Source organism: Thunnus thynnus, chromosome 1, assembly GCF_963924715.1.
Source record: "Thunnus thynnus chromosome 1, fThuThy2.1, whole genome shotgun sequence".
Lineage (NCBI taxonomy): Eukaryota > Metazoa > Chordata > Actinopteri > Scombriformes > Scombridae > Thunnus > Thunnus thynnus.
In genome coordinates, this window is record NC_089517.1 from 25,883,159 (window position 1) to 25,904,501 (window position 21,343).

Genomic DNA, 21,343 nt, shown 5'->3' on the forward strand with positions numbered 1-21,343 from the left:
AAAGAGAACCTGAGAAGCTTTTTAAAGACTGATGTATAATTTATTTGTATTTTTCTCCTGCTTCGGAGCTCCTTGAAAGAGTGTCCTGTGTGCGACGTGTTCTGAATCTGTCAGACCATAGCAGTAATGCAGTCATACTCCCACATCTATTTGTTCTCTCTCAATGAGATTGACCCTTTTAAACATGCACCCAGCTGTTCAGTGCCATACGACTGTATTCTAAATCTGTTCCACGCACTTGAAAGGAAAATGCCTCATAGGCATCTTTAATGTCAATCAGTAAAAATTCTGTCCCAATATTTCGGTTTCCATCACATGGCTTAGTTATTTAGATGATATAGGCAGACTCATTGTACTAACAAAGCAAAACAAGTCAAAATTTGAGGTTTTAGCCTCTACTGCATCACTCCAGTAATATTTATTATTTTATTTGGTTAGATTTCTTCACTAGACATTTGTCAGATATTGGTCATGATCAGATGGAGATGTTGACTCTTTACAGACAAATTATGATAATAAGAAATCTTCTCTAGGTGAGGAGGTGTGATAAATCTGTCTGTTGACAAGGAGCTACTGAAATTAGCCAGAAGTATAAAGTGATAATTAACTTTGCAATAATGTTTCCAGTTTTCAGTTTGCTTCAGTAGCAATGCAAGGAGAATTTTTTAATAGATCCAGTTGCAACTGAACTATCAAAAGCAGTTATTTGAAGGTCTAAATGAGGGCAACATTAAAACTTAATACAATGTTTACAGTCTTTTGTATTGCAGAGCTACTTCAGATGTCAACCTGTAGGTTGACCTAGATGACCTTACTAAGTTCTGTAGTCAAACACGTCACGCTTTTATTTCAGTTTGACATAGGGTGACATCACTAGTGCTTTTAAGGTGTCATACAGAATAAGAGGTCAAGGAATTGGCTTAAATCAAATGTAGTAAGTGTTTTTGTGGTTAAAACGACAATATCAAAACAACAATATATGATTCTGTTGTAAACTTGTTTCCAGCAGGATAGTCATATTCACTATCTGTAAAATGACAGGGATGAGAAAAATATTATCTTAACCCATAGCTATATTGGCTAAAAATACAATAAGATCCAGATTTTAAAATAAACTCATATTTCATCCATAATGTCTGTGTTGACGTCTTTTTTGATCTGAATGGTCCTGACAGCTAGATGGGGCTCAGAAAATTATAGCACATAATCCTAACATGACCCACCAAACTAGGTGTGCTTTTCTAATAGTCATGTTTCAATGGTTGTTTGTTTTTATAATTTGTAAATCGAAAGAATACCTAAATTAAGTCAGCCTTTAAATATTAAGGTTCTCCTCCTATAGGATCTTCTAGCAGTAATTTCTTGTGCTCTGAGTTTAAAGAAATATCATCTTAATGGTAATGAAAGCTTTTAGATTAGCTGCATATGTGACACTGTTATTACAGACCAATTTTATGAAGAATTTAAGTAGACTGGCATGAGGGAAGTTGTATTTTATTGTACCTAAGACTTTGCAGATGTAATCTTATCTCCGAAGCCATCGGTTTCCTCTGTTAATGAGAATGAAAACAATGATCATGTAATGTTAATGCAGTTAAAGTGACTCCCTCTGTGCCATTATTAAAACATTTCAATTATTAAGTGTCTAATGGTCACTGTTAATTCACTTAGCTTCCTGTGAGTGTGACAGGGACCGTACCTCTTGGTTCATCGGAGACGTCCCAAAAGCAATTTACTTCTTAGCATGTCTCCTGAAGACCTGCTCTGTGCCCCTGCCTGTCAAAATTTAACACTTTACTCAGACTGCTCTGGTATGATACATATTGACAAATTGGGTTCATATGAATCATTTAGGCACATCTTTCATTTGTCCTTAATGACAAGCACAGACATCACATTTTTCTTACAATTATTAGCAAAATGTACATTCCCACAGATACTTTTAGTACAAATAAAGAGCTTGATCAATGAGTGGTTTTGCTCAGAGAGGAGTTGGAAGTTGAAGCTCATCAGTTATCTCTTCTTTTACACGGCTGGTTGAGCTGGAAGGGGTTCAGATTAGAGGCACAGCATCTCCACTTGAGACATTAATACCGAGGCAGCCTTGACAGAGCCAGGGTTTGGCACCCATATTCGACAGGATTCCTTTGTGTGTTTCAAGAGCCAAGCAGATCATTATTTATTTACTTGTTCCATGGCATGCGATAGGCATTGTTGTTGTTTTTATAAACTAGATTGATGTGATGGGTGGACTAATAGCTAGTAGGTTGCAGATCCAGGATATCAGCTTACATGTTGCTTACAAAGCAGCTGAAGGAAATTAGGTTTTGGAACCTCTTTCTGTCTTTCTTCTTTATTTTTACAAATTTGTTTTTACAAATTTGATTTTACTTCAAGCAGTGACAGAGACATGTTTGCTGTTTCAAGCTTTTGGTTTTACTTTAAAATCACTAATTCTTTTTTTTCAGTGCAGTTCCTGATGTTGGTTTTAGAGTATACAGAAAGCTTGAAAATCAAACATGACTATGTCATTGTTAGGAGTAACTTTATTCAGCAGAACTCCTTGGTTTTGAAATAAATAATTTTATTTGAATATATCCTGTTGTAGCCCGCTCCAGGGATGAATGAAGCACGATCACTAGTCAATTGAATCCATAATTTGACTCAAATTCACTAACTTAATATTTGAAATATCAAACAATAACTTCCCATTAGTGACTAGTAAATCTCCCAAAAAGAAATGCTTTTCATGTATTTTAATTTTTACGGTGCATTTGAAAAAGGTGCTTAATTTTTAGATGCATTATCTGTCATTTTATATTTTGGAATTCCATTTTTTTAAATGAAGTAATTGTTTGTAAGTAAGCAGCCTCTTTACACAGGACGTTTCCAGTGTTGACTATTGGTCATCAGCATTTACCTGTGAAAATGGAAACTATGCTGGACATGGGTTTAATGTTGCTTAAATACACATCCCAAGACTAGTATGCAGAAGTTCAGACAAAAATCTAGTGTAAAACTCTGAATTTGGATTTTAAATATCCCATATGTCATCACTAATTTGGTCTCAGTTGGACACATTTCTGACTCACACACCCATAAATGGGAGAAAAGGTTGTTACACAGGATGAGTCTTCAGTTTTGTTTCTCCAAAAATAGCTACAGACAGCAATCTTGTGAACTAATACTGATATTTATCACAGTTACTTGCGATATTCCTGTTAAGTCATCCCCATATGTACTGCATCTTTTACAAATGAATTACAAAAACAGTCTACAAACCCTGTTCTGTAAATTAAGTACCTAATTCTCAAATCTTAAAACACTTGCTGAGAGCTTAATTGCAGCCATAATAGTTATTAACAATTAAAACATTCTCTGGATACTTGTAAACATTTGACAAGCAACAAAATGGTACAGCAGTTTATCTTCTGAATTAATGATATGAGAGAGTAATTATGGGGGTTGATTCTTCTCGCTACACAGTTACAATGACTTGACCAATTAGCAGTTGCCGTGACAGGTCTTCCAATCTTAATAACCTTGAATAATTTAGATTTCTTTTTAATCATATGCAAATAAGGAGATGAAGCCAATGAATTAATGTTGTACAGTGCAGTGTATAACAATGAGCCGACTCACTCTACCAACAGGATCACATGTTTTGAGGCTTGTGTCACTGTTTGCTCTGTAAAACTGTTTTATCCTGCTATGGTATCTTTAGTACAGTTTTAAATCACTTAACATGACATATATTTATAAGAGTCAGTAAACTGAGAGCGGTTAAGGAAATACTAACTTTTATTTTTGCTATTTTCATTCAAATGACAACACCTGCATTTGGCAATTTCTTCCTCCATATCAAGTTTACAAAAGTGTCTGTAAACATTAAAGTGCAAAGAATTTGCTTGCCATTTAGGGCACATATCTTTTAAAGGTTCATGCTACAAGCACACCAGTCTAGTTTCATTTGAAGAATCCAGTCACTTACCTTTTCATTTCATCCACACAAATATACCCTACTAACTTTTTTTATGAACAAGTAAAACAAAAATGCTATTCAATAGATTTTGAAGATGGTTTCCAATCAAACAAACAGGTGACAGAGAGGCAAAGGTAAAAAATTGGCTGTTTGTATAGTTAATCCAGTCTTGTGTACCCTGTGGCTGTTAGAACAAAGAACAGCATGATTAATGTCTAAAGTTGATAATACAAATTAAAAGAAACAAAATAACAAGAAAAATGCAATAGAAAACACTCCTTTTAACTGCTTGAAACTCCAAGAATAGAGAACAGTGTCTTGGTTTGCAATACTGTTCAGCATTAAAGTTTTTGTTCAGTATATAGGCTTGAATGGCCCCTTGCTGGTTTTAATTCATGTAAAGTTCAGTGCATTTAGGACCTATTCAAAGTGAGAATTCCTGATGAAGAATGTGCTCAAGAACACATTAGAGTCCCCCTATCTGGGATGTTATTGTCTTTGTTGTGCTATATCAGGGCATTTCTGATTTCCAACATCCATCAAGGAGGAACAGGGGAGGTTGGACAGTATGAAAAAGGGCCTAAGAGATTTTATTGTCATTTCAACCATTGATGACTGAACATGTCATGTTAAGGAGCATCAGTGTTAGCTGGAGGCTAAGGCTCAAGCTTGCTCTGAATTGGCTAAGATTGGATTTACACAGCAACAGAAAAAATCCAATTTTTAAATCCTGCACAGTCGCTCTCACAAAGTTTGACCTGCCACAAGAGTGCATATATGTGCCAAACATGGTAGCAGTGAAAGAGGAACGTCTTTCATTCTGTTTCTGTGTAAATGCAGCTTATGTGTCAGGCATGTGGCCCAGAGGTGTGTCAGCTGGTCCCAGGAGCCGGTACTTCTCCTCCAGAGAGGGCTCAGTTGTGCTGCCCTGCAGGTGGATCAATGGCTTGGTCTGCAACAGCACACAACCTCTTCCACGGCCTCGCCTCTCCTCTTGGTTCCTGCGATTGAAGATGTTTATTCTGTTGTCCAGCTCAGGGCTGGCTTTTTCTGAGCCAGTAGGACTGGGAAGCTTAAGGTTGACAGGGTCCACTGCCAGGCCCTTTTGAGCAAGACAGGAGTCCTCAGAGAGAGAGGAGAGTAGCTCCTGTACAACCATGCTGGGGTCCCTGCAGGGGTCCTGGCCTGAGAAGGAAGGCGGGCAGCAGCGATGGGAGCTGTAGCTCAAACTGAGGTCCTGGGCTGTGCTGCTGCTGCAGTCTGTCATAGATGAACCCGGTGTGTGGCTACTCAGGCTTTGGGGGCGGGCTGTCAGGCTTCCACTGGACCGTGATATGCTGGTGGAGACATCACTTATGGCACTGCCCACTCGCTCCATAGCAAGCATCGGGTTTGACTGGATGGGATTTGGATTGGTGGGGAGGTGAATATCAATGGCTGCCGTGGTGATGACCCGGGCACCTAAACCAGACGCCCCAGCTTCATGAAAGACATTTTATACATTTAGAAAAAGTCAAACAAAACAGACTAATTATGTAATTGTATGACTTGTGCTGCCGAGTGAACGTCTGAGACATTTATTCAGAGTGAAGTTCCTAATTTTGGCGAAAGATAATAGTAAATTTGAGGGTTTGAGTAATGTTATACAAAGGACATCATGAGTAAAGAATTAAGGTTTTTGTCTACCAAATGTCAGGGTAAATGAGATTTGATTTTACATTTAAATATTTATCAAGATTTCCAGCTCTCTGCTGGTCCAACAGCAAACTACTTGCTGCCTCACCAATTTTTTTGCTTTATATACAGCCAGACCAAAACTATGACTTATTGGCATCTTAACCAGTTAAAACACTTGGAGTATCTCCTCCTCTAAACTTTATTTTCTTGTATAAAATGTGCTATAATGTATAAGTGCATAATAATGTATATATAATAATGTGTGTGTGTGTAAGTCACTTACCACTACTTGCCTCACTATAGTACTGGCTGATGTAGTTGTTCATGTCATCACGTACAACTGGATCTGATTTAAAAGAAGAAGAAAGAAGTAAATAAAATTATTATTATTTAAGTTAAAAGAAGTGCTTAATCATAATATCTGAATATGTGGATGAAAAAATATCATGGATGATTTTTTTTTTTTTTTTAGTATTTTCGCATTTCTGGCTTTGTTTTACTTCCTAAACATCCACTCAAGTCCATGCATATTCAAAAACTCATCTCTGAAGCAAGCATGTATTTTCTGTTTTTTCTGTCTACAACCTTTCCCTACATAAACCCTTGCTGAACAGTGGGTAATGCATCATTTACTAAAGTACCAAATCCATGGTGCAACCAGTGACACAAGATCATGGAATAGAGTTCAGAGCAATCAGTAAAAAACAGATCTTAAACCACCTACAGTAGATAAAAGATTGTTTATTATGCACTATTAATAGACCTAACCATTCTTCATCTCTACTTGCTAAATGTCACAATATGGATTGATAGATATCTCGAGAGTAAACAATCACAGCAATAATGATATTCATAATATTCACTATACCATTAATTTTCCCTTAATATACTAAAAAGTTAAAGGATGCCCATTATCCCCATAACTGTTTCCACTCTTCTTTGAACATATGGCTGTAGTAATCATACTGCTGTAAAATAAACTTGTATGCAGATGATATTCTATTATACATCACAGACTCTCTACTGTTTCCTCTAACTGACCATAAAATTCAAAATACTTCCAGCTCTGATTCCTCCTTTTCAGCAATCCACAAAGCCACACAATACATGCATAAACAGACACACTGGAAGTGTTGTTGGGTTTACTCACATCTGTTCTGTGCTACCCTGTAATATTCTGCTCTGCTATCCATTTCCTGTACTGTATCAAATCTGCCTGATGTGCAAAATATGTATTTTGTCCCTGTTATTACTATTAATACATTGTTATCACCGTTTTGATTGCACTGTATGGTTGTTTAAATTTTGGACAGGACATAAAAAGTTAAATTTTTAATATAGTGTGACTATAGAATGCACCAAAAATTGTAATAATATAGCAGGAAGTCACACCTCAAATTAGAGTTAAATATAATGTGACGGATAAATGTTCCTTAAATTCTGAGTGGCAGTGACTGTACTTGGTGTATGTGGACTTCACACCTTTTATCTGTAGGTACTTTGGTCTATTCCAATACTAACTGCACAAACTAGTCCAAATGGAAAATATCTCTTATGTTAACAACATAATATTGACAGAAAGGACCTCTGCCCCAGGCCACAGGTGCTTTATAGGCAAGTTGTAAGGATCCTGCACTGCTTCGCTGTGCATTAGCTGCACCCTAGTGCACCAGGAATAAACTGCGACAGGGACAGGGTGGGGTTGGTTTCAAGGATGAGAGAAATGGGCGAGAATGAGAGAGATAGTGGGAGCTCTTTGTTCAGGCAGCCATCCCTCCAGTGTAGCAGGCCTCAGTGTGCATGGTGAATGGCTGCGATCTGTTATGCTCTTCTGCTCGCTTGATTGGTCTTGAGCTCACTGTCCACCGGCTGAGTGCGAACCCAGAGTACCCTGAGTGCTAGCCCCTGTCCCCCGGGACATGCTGCAGACTCTGATGGGTAATTTCATTTATTTTTCAGTCTAAAATATTAATCCCTGAGCCACCCCTGGAGAGGAAGCATTGCACTCACTAAAACAAGACTGAGACAATCACTCCACAATTAATAACACATGAGTCTTATAGGAAAAAAGAATGGGCTGTCCAGCATACATAAAAGGCTTTCCTCCTCGTTCTGTGACAGCCAAGTTACCAGGCTGTCATCTCTCTGTGTAAAAGGAGAGGTGACATGCTGAGGTCCTTTTAGTTCAAATCTAAACTATAATTTTTATGGGTGAAGTATCAGTTTTACACCACTACACGGTCAAGTAGTATGAGAGTAGACCCCAGGAAGATTAGCAACCACTGCAGCTAATGCTAATGCAGATACATTTACTGAACAGTTACCGATTATTTAAAAGTAAAAAGAAACAGACTTTGATTTTATGACATATTTATCTCTTGGTTTGCAAGATTCATATATGCTCCAAATAGGCTCCTTAATATCTTAAAACATATGTTTACAGGGTGTTTTGCTTGGACAATTTGGTAGATATAGTAGTGTAATTTGAAATGTTCCTTTAAAACCAAACCTACCTATATTTCCTGGCTGCAATAAAACTGTTCTACTGTTAACTGTTCTGTCACTACAATCCTCTTTCCGCATCTGAGAGAAAACTCCACTGGCTCATTGATTAATTGTCACTGGATGTTCTTAAAAATCTACATGGTTTGGTACTTTGAAGGTGGCATAACCCTTTAATCCCCTGAGACATTAATTCTTATGAAGGCCACTACCTTGATAAGAGTTCTTGATAGTTTGATGGCACCCTGTAGGTGAGAGCGAGAGTCCATTGAGGCAGTGTGTGCAATATTTGGCAATACAACCAAACTTGACTTGATTTGAGGTGACCAGACTTGAGCTGAGCCCCATGGCCTAGGCCTAAGTGCTCATCCCAGTGACCATGTTTCTGTAAAAAGCCCCACTTTTTTCTGAGAGGCAGATTTCCCACTATGCCCTTGGGGTAATATTGTGGCCACTGTGGAGCCTCCTGGTGCCCCATTGTGGTTTGCAGGTGAAGGGGGAACAGATGTTGACAGAGGCCCACTCTCTCCTAACAAGGCCCAATGCACAGAGCACTCTGTACCTGAAATAGCCCATGTGGTCTGGGCTGGCTAGGTTGGCTTCGCTGTGAGGGGGGTGGTAAGAGAGATAGTTGGGGCATGACAGAAGCCCATCCAGGCTGACGTAGTGTCAGAAAACATGCTTGTTTTCTCCAGAATTCACCAGATCCTAAAAGCCTTTTTGCCCTCATATTGATCCCACAGTGCCTGCGGTCAGATGGGTGTCGTGTGTGAGGCTAAGAGCTTGGCCTCGAAGATGCTCCAGGGCTACTGCTCCAGATTAACTGTACACTGCTCTGCATCCAGTTCACCTGATGTTACACTGTTAGGGACTTTTTGTTCCACATAATTATGTACATGCTTTATGCTGCTCTTCTCTCCTGGTTTGTCATGCTGCTTTCTCAAGCAAACACAGCATCTGACATAATGTATATTCAAATAAGCAATATTTTTGAGGCTTAGACAATTTGGTAGATATGGCAATTTAAAATTTTCCTTTCAACCAAATCAATCTTTATTTTCTGGTTGCAATAAATCCCTTCTAATGTTGACTGTACTGTTGTAGTACTGTGTACTCTGTCACATCAGAGAGAAAGCTCCTACTTCATTAACCAGCTTGCTGCAGGTAATTTTGGAACTTGGGAGAAATTTTGGAGCCACAATTTGTAGCAGAGGGCATTAAAGACATGTTTTAGTTTGTATATTCTTCATGGCATAACTGTAAGTATGTCTTACTTCAATTGCTTTACATTTAAGTTCATTTAGCCTCAAAATGCATCACAAACTCATATGATATCCGCAGTTTCACCAAAACAGTTTAAGAGCCCATTTCTAATATCCCACAACTCAGTCCTTAAAAACAGTGCTTTAGAAACTATACCATACCTGCAGTAGCATGGGGCTCCCTGGGGTTTCTCTGGCCGCCCTCGTCATCAGACTCCCCGGGAGTCAAGCCTTCTACAACTTGAAAACTCCTGCCCTGTTTGCCCCATACATGGTGGATCTGCATGGCTGCTTCACGCTCCGCCGCGAGGTCCAGGTCCTGCTGGGCCAGATGGGCCCTCAGCTGCCTGATCTCAAACTGGAGATGTTTGGTGTGTGTGATTGTGCATGTGCATAGAATAAGAGAGAAATAAGGAATGAAAGGAGTGTGAAAGAACAATCAATGTAAAAAGGGATTTTAAAAAAGGATGAGTGACGAATTTGAGAATGGAGATGAAAAAAGTAAAAGAGCAGAGGGAATGCCAGTGAAAGAAGATGGAGAACAAGAAAGGATGGAGTGACAAAAACACAGGATGAGGTGAAGGGGGAGAGAATAAGTGATCTGCATATCTTTCGACACTAAGAACATCACAAACACTGACAGTAATATACATTTTTAAAATAAACATAAATTATATTTTACACAATCTGTGGAGTAATGTAGAGTAAGTAAATAACTTTATTTATATAGCACCTTTCAAGATCAGAGGTGTCACAAAGTGCTGCACGGAAGAAATAAAGCATAAACATACATACAGACATAAAACAATAAAAAAAAAACAATAAATAGAAAATAGAAAAATTACACAAGGGCAAGTCTGAACAAATGGGTCTTGAGCTGATTTTTAAAGGTGTCCACAGTGTCCACAGATCTTAAATCCTAAGGGAGAGAGTTCCAAAGTTTAGGAGCCACAACCTCAAAAGCACAGTCTCCTTTAGTTTTAAGCTTAGATTGAGAAACAACCAGCAAACCCTGATCAGAGGACCTTAGAGACCTGCTGGTGACATACAGTAGGGCTGCATTAGATCTCTAATGCAGGCAGGTGCCTGACTGTGCAGAGCTCTATGTGATCACAAGAACTTTGAATTCTGCATTCTGCATTTAATGGGGAGCCAGTGAAGAGCAATCAGAATCACATGAGACCTTTTGGAGGACCTGGTCAAGAGTTTAGTAGCAACATTTTGGACCTGTAAATGATCCTGGGATGTTTTGCGGAGGCAGGTGAAAAGGAAGTTACAATAGTCTAGACGGGATGATATAAATGCATGAATTCACATTTCTATCTCTGCTTAAGACGCAATGAGCCTGAGCTTTGAGGTGTTTCTCAGCTGGAAAAAACAAGAACGAATCAGACACTTGACATGTTGGTCCAGAGTCAGAGTCTGGTCCATAGTGACACCTAGATTTCTTATTGAGGATTTAACTGACAACGTAAGAGACCCAAGACCATCGTCTGTCTTAGGGACAACACTAGGAGGGGCAGAAATAAAGATTACAGTTTTTTCTGCATTTAACTATAAGAAATTATCAGCCATCCAGTTTTTTGCAGAATTTTGGGAGTTATTTAAAACTGTCAATTTAGCTACATTTATTTAACTAATTATTTAATTTAGCATAGTGAAAAACAAGGTTTATTGCTGGTGAACGTTTTTCAATATTACTCCGAGTACTAATTATTTACAGGGTCATTTGCATAATAATGATGATTCTCTGTCTTTATTTCAAGATTTCACATCAAAGCATTAATAAGAAACCACTGCAGCAGTAAACCTATTCAAATGAAGCAAATACAAAGTAAAAAAAAAAATAACACTGTAGTAACAACTTTTACAAATTATACACATTTATAGAGAACTTTGGTTGACAAGAATCTGTGGAAGGATCTGATCATTTTCTTATGATACTTTATTTCTTTATTTTATTTATGTTTTGTCATTTGAGAGTGAAATCTTTATCAATATTTATTAAAGTCTGCATTTTCCAGGTAGTTAGAGGGTGCTCTGAGGATTCATGATAAAATGTGGGGAAAGAATGGATCAGTTTGTTAGGTATTGCTGCCCTCCTCTGGTTGTAGATGGATTGACAGTTTCTTACTTGGCCAAGTAAATATGTGTTTGTGTGGCCTTGATCAGACTGTTAGTGTAGGAAATCATTTCATGATAAATCTACAGACTGCTTTTATCAAACAATTAATTGCTATATGACTATAAATTCATTATAGATGGGCCATAAAGCAGTTAGAAACTTTACAATTAAAATGGAATTATTTTAATATTGACATGCACGTATATAGGTTGTGTGAATACTATATGTGCAAACTGATTTTAAAGATGTATTCTACTCAAAAACCATCTTTTGAGTATTAAACATACCCTGTAATCAGGTTGTTAAAGTTTGTAGTTTCGTCCATCAAGGAGAACATTGGTTACAAATGGATTCCAATGGTGTCCAAATTTCAAAGCTTAAAAAAGTGTTAAATAGTCCATAGAAACTTTTCAAACTACTCCTTCAGCATACTCCACTTACCCTCTCTCTACCCACATGCTGTATGTTGCAAACCCATATTTTTGCCAAAATACAGCAAAAAGCTCAACTTCTCTTTCAGTCCTCTCACAGAATCATGTCAATGTTTTTAGTAGTCACACATGTTGTTTGTGCATGAGGGCCCACCTCCTGCTCTTGTTATAGTATATAACCTCAGTTTGGACAGGCTATGCTTTATATTTTCTTCTCTTTATGTTACCTTACAAGCTAATGTTGTGGGTAAATCTGATGTGTATGAAGAACTGCAGCCTGGCAGAAAGGCTAAATGAAAGGGGCCTAGGTACTTACAGCCTGTTCCTGGCAGATCTGAGTGAGACGTTCCAGCTGCTCCTCTCTCACAGCCTTGGTCTTCTCACACTGCTGTATTTCCAATTCCATCTCAACTTTGACTTGTAGCACATAAGCTAAGATGGAAGCAAAGAGAGGAAAAAGACAGGGAGACATGGGCCATTAAAATACATGAGTGAATGGTCTGAAAATGATAACCAGGTATTAAGATTTACAGAGACATAAAATATTTTTAGGTGAGGAAACTGTGGTTAAGATACTTATGGTAAAATACATAAATTTCTGTCATCATATATGCAAATCTCATTAAATTCTAGTAACCAGTAACTCTATACCCATACTGAATGAATTCAGCAAGGGGCCAAAAAATGTTCCACAGGGAATTTGGTTTGTGCCGACACGAAAATGTCACATGGTTTCAGTAGATGTTCAGTCCAAGTTTGCACTGTGAACACCATATTCCACGTCATCCAAAATGTCTCTACTGAGGTAACATCTGTGGCCTGTGTACAACATCTAGAAAAACTAAAGTCACAGTCCTGGAACACTTGATGATTGAAAAGATGGACAGGGCTCAAATTTTTGACTTTCATTTTTCAAAACAAAAAAAGGTTGCCTGTTTATTTTATGTCATTTATTTTTTATTTTTCATTTTAAAAAAGCAACAAAAATCTATTATGCAAAAATCAGATACAATATACAGAAATTATTATTAAAATTTTAAAAATATATATTATTATTTAATTACTTATTATTAATTTATTACTAATTTTTATTATTTATTTAAATTATTATTAATTATTATTATAGCACAAATTCTGCTTATTGTTGTTTTAGTTACTTTAAGCAGTTCATCTGCAGGTTCTGTAAATTGGTATCTTAACTTTTGGTGACCAGAAGCATCTTCTAAGCTGTCACAGGGCAGCTAATTTACCATAAAACACAATCACAATGTCTTCTAGGAGCAGTACGCAACAAATTTTGGATGTTTCTGACTGACATACTGTAAAATCCATGGAAAATCATGTTAACTGTTCTGCACTTTTATTTTTTAAGTTATTTTCAAGAAGAATCCTTAAAAAAGCAAAAACAATGAGCCTTATGCACCATGGACATCAAGATATCTAACTGTGCACCGTCAGCGATAACATGTAGCCACAGTATCCTGTACTCAAATGATACTCAAATGCTAGTTTGCATACCAATATGGATATCCTTCTACTCGTACAGTTTTTGTCGTCACATGGCCATCTGAGCTTCATCCTCGTGTTGCTGGTTGAACCACTCTTCACCTTTCAGTGATAAACAATAGTGTGATCTGACATGACCTTCTTCCTACTAAAGTGTTGAACTGAAGTGTTGCCAGCATACTTTGACCAGCCTTGAATCAATTTCATCAACTCTCACCATCACTCACCAATATTTTTTTCACACAAAGATGCAGCTGATTGGTTGTTTTTGTTGTTGCTGCTGTTTCTTTTAATAAATGTATTTGATAAATGATAGAAAATATAATGTGTCAAAATATCTAAAGGGCAGACAGGCTGGAACTGATACATTTCGCACAAAATATCCCATATCTTGTCTTGGTCAATTAGTAAATGCACTTACAATCTGTCTGCATGTTTTATTTATACATGACACACTTTCTGGAGTAGGATGAGAAGGTGTACCTAAAAAAGGATACTGAGAGTAAATTTGGATACTTGTTGTCGTCACAATTGGCAGACTATCAGTCCCTCACACCTCTCAGCCATCACATTTGTAAGACAGCCACATGCTGTCTCACATGGTAACATTATGTATCCTGGTGGAATAAAGATAAAGAGGTGAAACAAACAGTTATTATACTAGTCCTATCTGTAAATCACTGTTACCGTTGCTGTGATTGTGGATCTGAACTTTTATGAGACTCTTCTTCTGGCTTTGTTAAAACACTGACAAGAAAATGAATCAGCCTTCCCTGTACAAAGGGGGGCAGCAAAGCACACAACCATCACCGCATGCTCCTTGTATCTATTTATAGTCTTGTTGGCAATCACACATCACAAATGGGGGGACAGCAGATTAAATCAGTCCAGTCAGAATTCAAACAAGCATGAAGCGTTCAATCAGAAATGTATTATTTTGCTATAAAATGTGTTGTAATAATGCATTTATGTTCCTGTATCTTATATCTTCGTCAGTGTGTGTTTGCAAGCATAGTTTCCCTGTATTTCAATACTGATGTATTGCAAAGACCAACTGACCAATTAGGCACTGGTGTCTCATCTAGCTATGTTTATTGTCCCATTTTGTATAATATATCACAGTTCTTATCAACATGTATATATACTGCACAACTTTTACTTGCATGGCAAATACAGCTGACTTTCGTGTGATGGCTTTGTGCAAAGCATCACCATTATTACAGCTAGCAAAAGTTTTTTTTTTAATGTATTCATGCTTATTTATACAAAATGAACATAAACAAATACACCACAGATGGGTTCTGAAATCAGTGCAGAAGATGGAAAAGAAGATGTCCAAGGCATTTACAAAATGATTTAAAAATAAACATTTAAAATCCTTCATCTACTGTATTTAAAAGAGGAAGTGGTCGCATGTCGCAGCTTCCCCTGCTGCTGAATGGTGCCCATTGCAGCCACAGGTTGTACAACCTCTGGACACAGCCGCGTTGGTCACTCTGTCTGACCGGGCGGATCATTCTGACCTCCTTCCCACCTCTAATCTTGCTGTGTAGAGCAACTACAGAGACCCTGAGTTCCTTTTAATTGGGGATTCAATAATCGGGTTTGTGGAATTACTGAGGGGAATTACCTACTGTTTTTCCGGTGCCAAGACTTTAGATATTATTGAAACCATCCCTCCTGTCCTAGACCATCATCCCACTGTCTGTGCTGTTATTGTTCATATAGGTACAAATGACATTAAGCTCAGACAATCTATAAAGCTTCAGCAGAACTTTGAGCTCCTTGCAGAAACAATTGAAAGTCTGGGTAAACAGTATATCTTCTCCGGACCAATTCCCATACTGAAGAAAGGCTGTCAGTGGTTCAGTGGTCTTTATGGCGCTAACCAGTGGCTGCAGAATGTTTGCGTTGCCACTGGTTACAGCTTCATCAGTCATTTTGATTCCTTTTGGGCAAGGAGAGATCTTTTCAGAAATGATAACCTTCACTCCAATAGGAGGGGCACAAGCCTGTTGGAATCTAGACTTATCTCTCACATTAGTAGTCCATCAACTGACTTACTATCCCCACATAGACCACCTAATCCTGGCCCTGTATCTGACATCCCAGTACTCCTCAATAACAGGCCACACACTCATCTACCTCATAGATCTGTTAACATGGATAACCTCTCCCTTGTTCACTGCAGCCGCACTGTCACGGCTAATAATCAATTAGAGCACATTAGCTTTGCTTTGCTCAGTGTCAGGTCACTATGGCTAACAAATCTTTTATATGCAATGATCTCATTACTCCTTACAATATTGACCTTTTCCTGCTAACAGAAACGTGGCTGTATGATGGTGACAATGTTCCTCTTGTTGAATACTCCCCACCAGGTTATACTTTCTTAAATGAACCCAAAATAACCAGACGTGGGGGTGGTTTAGGGGTGTTATATAAATATAGCTTTAAGGGTTCTAGATCTGATCTTGGTTTATTCTCTTCCTTTGAAATTTTTTCTTCTGCTTTGAAAGGGTCAACACAAATTCTCTGTATTTTAGTATATAGGTCACTCAAGTCCACTGTAGGTTTTAAAGAAGAATTTTCTAAACCTCTGTCTATTGTTATGCCTTAATATGATAATGTTCTGATTCTATGAGACTTTAATGTACACGTATGCTGCCCTGAGAATCCCCTAGCTTCAGACTGTTTAAGTGTGATAGATTATTTTAATCTTGTTCAGGCTCCAACTGAAGCTACACACAATAAGGGCCACATCCTGGACCTGGTTTTATCTTCTAGTTGTTTACTGAATAACGTGCTATGCAGGGAAATTGGGGTTTCTGACCATAAACTTATTTTGTTTAATACCTCATTTTCCAGTACCATGAGCTGTGATGCAGAACCCACTTGCTCTCATTTTTTCAATTCATCCTCAGCAGGTAAATTTTGCCAATCCCTGGCCTCTGACCTCCAGCTCTGCTCCTCAATGAACACCTCGGCTATTTTAAATTCTTTTAATTCCACTTGTGTAAATATCTTAGATAATATTGCTACTGTTAGGCTTGAAAAGCCTAAAATACCATCTCAGCCCTGGCTTAACAATTAAATCTGTTTAAGGAAGAGAACTTGCCGTAATGTTGCCAGAATGGAAATGGAGGGCTATAAAACTTTCCACCCACCTTGAAAGGCTAGGGATCTCATGAAAATTTTTAACATGGAAGTTAAAATTGCACATACTAATTATTTTTTGGATCTTATAACATAAACGATTCTTTGATATTATCAGCCACCCCACAAACCCTCCCCTTCTGTTTATTGAGCCCTCAGTTGATAAATCTGAGGAGTTTTATCATTTTTCTCTAATAAGGTTCAAGCTGTTTGAAATGCAATTATCCTCCTTTCTCAAACGCTCCCTAACCTCTGCTATAAAACACTTTGTACCCTGCTACCATTTAAGTCAGTCACTACTAACTATCTAACCAATGTTAGTACTAAAATGAAATCATCCTCTTGTTTCATTCTTCCAACTCACTTCTTTAAAGAAATATTTCATTCAGTCTCCACATTTGTCCAGCCATTATAAATTCCTCAATTTTAATTGGTCAAGTGCCTGATTATTTTAAATCCGCTACAGTTGCACCACCACTTCAAAAAGCCATCTCTTGATCCATCCTTTTTAAACAACTTCCGCCCAATATCTAAACTTCCCATTCTGGTTAAGCTCTTGGAAAAAATAGTTGCTAGGCAGCTCATCGAACATATAAATAGCAATGGGCTCTTTGATGAATTTCAGTCAGGGTTTAGGGCGGGTCATAGCACTGAGTCAGTGCTTCTTAGAATTCTTAATGATATTCTTTGAGCAGCTAACAATGGCCAAACATCTGTGTTATTGCTTTTAGATCTTACTGCAGCTTTTCATACAGTTGAGCATGTGATTTTAATTGAACATCTTAAGCATTGGGTTGGCATATCAGGTACAGTTTTAGATTGGTTTGATTCCTATCTTTCTAATAGGAAATTCTGTGTGGCCATTGGTGACTTTAAATCCTCCACCTCCCACTTCTCCTATGGAGTGCCTCAAGGGTCAGTCCTTGGCCCTTTATTATTCTCCCTTTATATGTCACCTCTAGGTCAAATCTGTCTGAAGTACAACTTCAGTTTCCATTTTTATGCAGACGACTCACAGATTTATTTCTCGTTTGACTCCAACAACACAACACAATTGTTCAAAATACAATCCTGTCTTACAGATGTTAAAAACTGGCTCACTCAAAACTTTTTTTCAGTTAAACTCGGATCAGAAGCCTTTATCATAGTTTCAGACCCCTCTAACAAGCACTTCTCCTCTTACTTATTCTCTCTATCCTGTTGCATCAAAACCCAGTGCAGAAATCTGGGTGTTATCTTTGATAACAAACTAAACTTTGACCAGCAGATGAAGTTAGTGGTTCAATCATGCTTTCTGTAACTTCATAATATCTCGAAAATTAGATCTTTTTTATCCACTGGGAATCTGGAAACTGTCATCCACACTTTCATTACATCCTGCCTAGACTACTGTAACTCACTTTAGTCCTTTCTCACTCAATATAACCTCTCCAAACTTCAACTAGTTCAAAATGTTGCAGCAAGACTACTCACAAAATCCATTAGAAGATTCCACATAACGCCTATTTTAGCATCCCTACACTGGCTACCCATACATTTTAGAATTGATTTTAAAATGTTAATGATTACTTTTAAAGCATGTTTGATGTTGGCCCCTGACTATATCAATGACTTACTAACCCCTTACGAGCCTGAATGCAGCCTGAGATCTGAACCTGAGAGGTCTGTTAGTAATTCCTAGGTCAAGGCTAAAAACCAGAGGAGACAGAGCCTTTGGAGTCAGGACCCCACGACCTGCCAGAGGAGATCAGGCAGGCTAGACTGTGTTTCTTCTTTTAAATCTCTTAAAAATGCACTTTTTCAGAATTGCTTTCTCTTGAATTGGTTATTCTTCCATTTTTACTTTACTTGATTTACTTTTACTCTGTTTTGTTAATTCACATCTCACTTGTCATTATTACTGTAGCAATTCTACTTTTTTTAAATTTTTATCTGGCCATTTCTCTTGTTTTATGTCTTTGTCAAGCACTTAGTAACTTATTTTTGAAAAGTTCTACATAAATAAAGTTATTATTATAATGATTACTATTATTACTGTATTTCTCTTGGAAGATACAGTGCATTTTGGTCAAGCTACAAGAATAGCAAACCAAGCTACCTAATTCATTGTGCAGCAAATTGTTTTGAAATACACTCACAGAAATACCAATTAAGCCACCTATTTCCTTTTTCTTCTTCTTAGAGATTGATATTTCCTACCTGATGTATCACTTTGCAAATAAATTCAACTCAGTTTTTCCACACCTCATAAATTGTGCTGCAGTTCACTCCCTTTGTATTCTACTCCCACTGGACTGACACAAACATTGCCACTATATACATCAAGCTAATTCTGTGAGAGACTCAATCTCTCTCCTACAATAACAGAGCCGGTCCCTCAGCCGTGCATTTATTGTTTTCAGTGTGATTTTTTTCCTCTGAGGTGTGTTGCTGCCAGCCTAACAAGAAAACTCAATCACTCACAAATATCAAACCCAACAGGTCGAGGTGTGCGGCAGGAAAATCAAGAGTTCATGCAATGGAAACCAGCACTGCAGCTGCATGTTAAGAAGCACACCGCTCCAAGGAGTTGTGCTCCTGCTCAGTGTGTTTCACCAGAGTAAATCAACCACACTGAATGCTGTATTGTATTACTAACCTGAAATGTTGTTATGAAGTGTTCAATATATTTGGTCCGTCAAAGAATTTATTCAGGTATGACTAAGAGACTGCATTAAAGCCATCCTGAATATTTCTATTTCAGATCTTCTGTGTGTACAAAAAGAAGTATATAAAATTTGTATTCCTCATTGAGGCTGAATGAGTAGAACTTTTTTGTCTATTAGGAAATATGGAATTGCAGGTAATTGTTTAGTACAGATTTAAGGGGACATATTCTGGAAAACAAGCCTTTGCTCCTCCACTTTGTCTCACTGAACATGAACACATTGCGCACTGAGTTCCTGTGTGGTTTGTGTGCAGCTGATCCTGTATGCAGTCAGAGGGCCGTGGTGAGGGTGACCTCCGAACAAATATCGAACCGGTCTGCATTAGCATAGAGGAGAACAACCACTATATTCATTATGGCCTCTCTGAATCTACTTAACCAGACCCTTTCAATCGATACAAGTTAGAGTAGCAGAGTGGCAGCAATTTACTCTGAGGGATGATCAATAGCTATATTGCTCTGAATAGTAAATCATTTGTATAATCATGGAGAGAACAGGGTCACTTGGCTCTTTCGAGAGCAGCTGATTTTTATGCATCTGTGTGATCCTATTAAGTTACGAAAGATTGAGTATTTCCCTGAGTTGGTCAACAAAATTAATTTGTCCCATATTATACCCTCTTGATAAGACAACGTTGGTGGACACAAGGTTTTTGCCTGCCTCACCATCAATGATCCTCTTGACCCTCCAGATGCGTAGTGTGATGATGAGGCTGATGGCATCCCAGGGGCTGCTGGGCCCGTTAGCCACCGTGGAGGCCACCATGGGGGCCAGGGACAGCACGATGACAGCACCATCAAACACCTGAGGAGACATACACACAAGTGCTAACAAAATTCAAACACTACCCCTGATGGATTTGGATGGATTGAAGTTTATTAATGTATACATGTATACTATATAATGTACAGTAGGTTGTTTTACATGTAAACCTAAGTATATAATATAGAAACAGGTATCCAAATTAAAAATAATATCTGACATTGGCAAAAATTCAAAACTTGGCATGAAGATCTGCCAATAAACACAGAATGCCAGCACAAACCTCAACTTTGTTCTCTATGTAGTCCCAGATCCCGAGCACTACAATTCTGAAGACAGTCTAAGACAGACAGAGGGAGGGATAAATGAAGGCATTAAAATAGATAGGTGAGAGAGTATGCTGGTACATATAAAAAGCTCTTGTGATATTCTCAGTCTTTTGAGCTGCCATCACATCCAACAACCTAAGTCAAGATGTGTGAACACAGACTAAAAACAGCGAGCAGGCCTGTGCAGTACAGTTTTCCCACTCATATCTTAATCTCTTTATTTCTAAATACTGATAGATAGAATCATAAATATGCAAAAATGCAAAATTGGAAGCTAGACTCATTGAAAATAGAACAAAAATTAAAAAGAATAACTATTTGATTAGTGTAAAATAGGTTGAAGCTACAGAAAAGTAAATTCATGTACACATATAATATTATTCGTTTGCCTTTCACACATCACAGATACAACACAGAGATAGAGAACAGTCCTTTTAAAGCGTTTACAGCTAATTTATTGCATATAATAATCCACTTTGATAAAGCTACATTTTGTAACAAATCTGTTCCCTCACACTGATCTTTGACCTACAAAAGGAGGGTGCAACGCTTGTAATCTGATCACCTATCAAATTCTAGATTGCACTCCACAAATGTTGTCAGATGCAGGGCCCTTTGTTGAGCGGGGCCATTGATTTACACTCCAATTAGCATGGTGTGTCATGTACAAGTGGTCCTGCTAATCCATCATCTGGAGCGCCTGTTGGACACCAGTGCCGGTGTCAAATGAGAAGTGCAGGGGCTCCACCCACATGTTAGAATCCTGTTCTCTTATTGGTGCAGAGGGACCAGCTGGTGATAGACTAAATCTATCTAACACCATTCCCCGATGACTCTTCTTCTATGATGTCAGTGGGCGAGGTGTTTGGATGGATCATATCACTGTAACCCCATCCCCACTGC

General features: G+C 38.0%; 1 protein-coding gene across 1 annotated transcript in view; it reads right to left on the minus strand.

Moving 5' to 3' along the window:
- Window positions 1–3,840: 3,840 nt before the first annotated feature.
- Window positions 3,841–21,343, minus strand: part of LOC137184950 (transmembrane protein 266-like) — a 53,070-nt gene continuing 35,567 nt past the window's right edge. Inside the window, exons 6-11 of the mRNA XM_067593097.1 lie at window positions 20,395–20,451; window positions 20,015–20,153; window positions 12,296–12,411; window positions 9,586–9,781; window positions 5,943–6,005; window positions 3,841–5,461 (exon numbers count right to left, since the gene is read on the minus strand). Of these exons, the coding sequence (XP_067449198.1) occupies window positions 4,824–5,461; window positions 5,943–6,005; window positions 9,586–9,781; window positions 12,296–12,411; window positions 20,015–20,153; window positions 20,395–20,451 (1,209 nt within the window). The 3' untranslated portion in view covers window positions 3,841–4,823. The remainder of the gene's footprint in view (window positions 5,462–5,942; window positions 6,006–9,585; window positions 9,782–12,295; window positions 12,412–20,014; window positions 20,154–20,394; window positions 20,452–21,343) is intronic.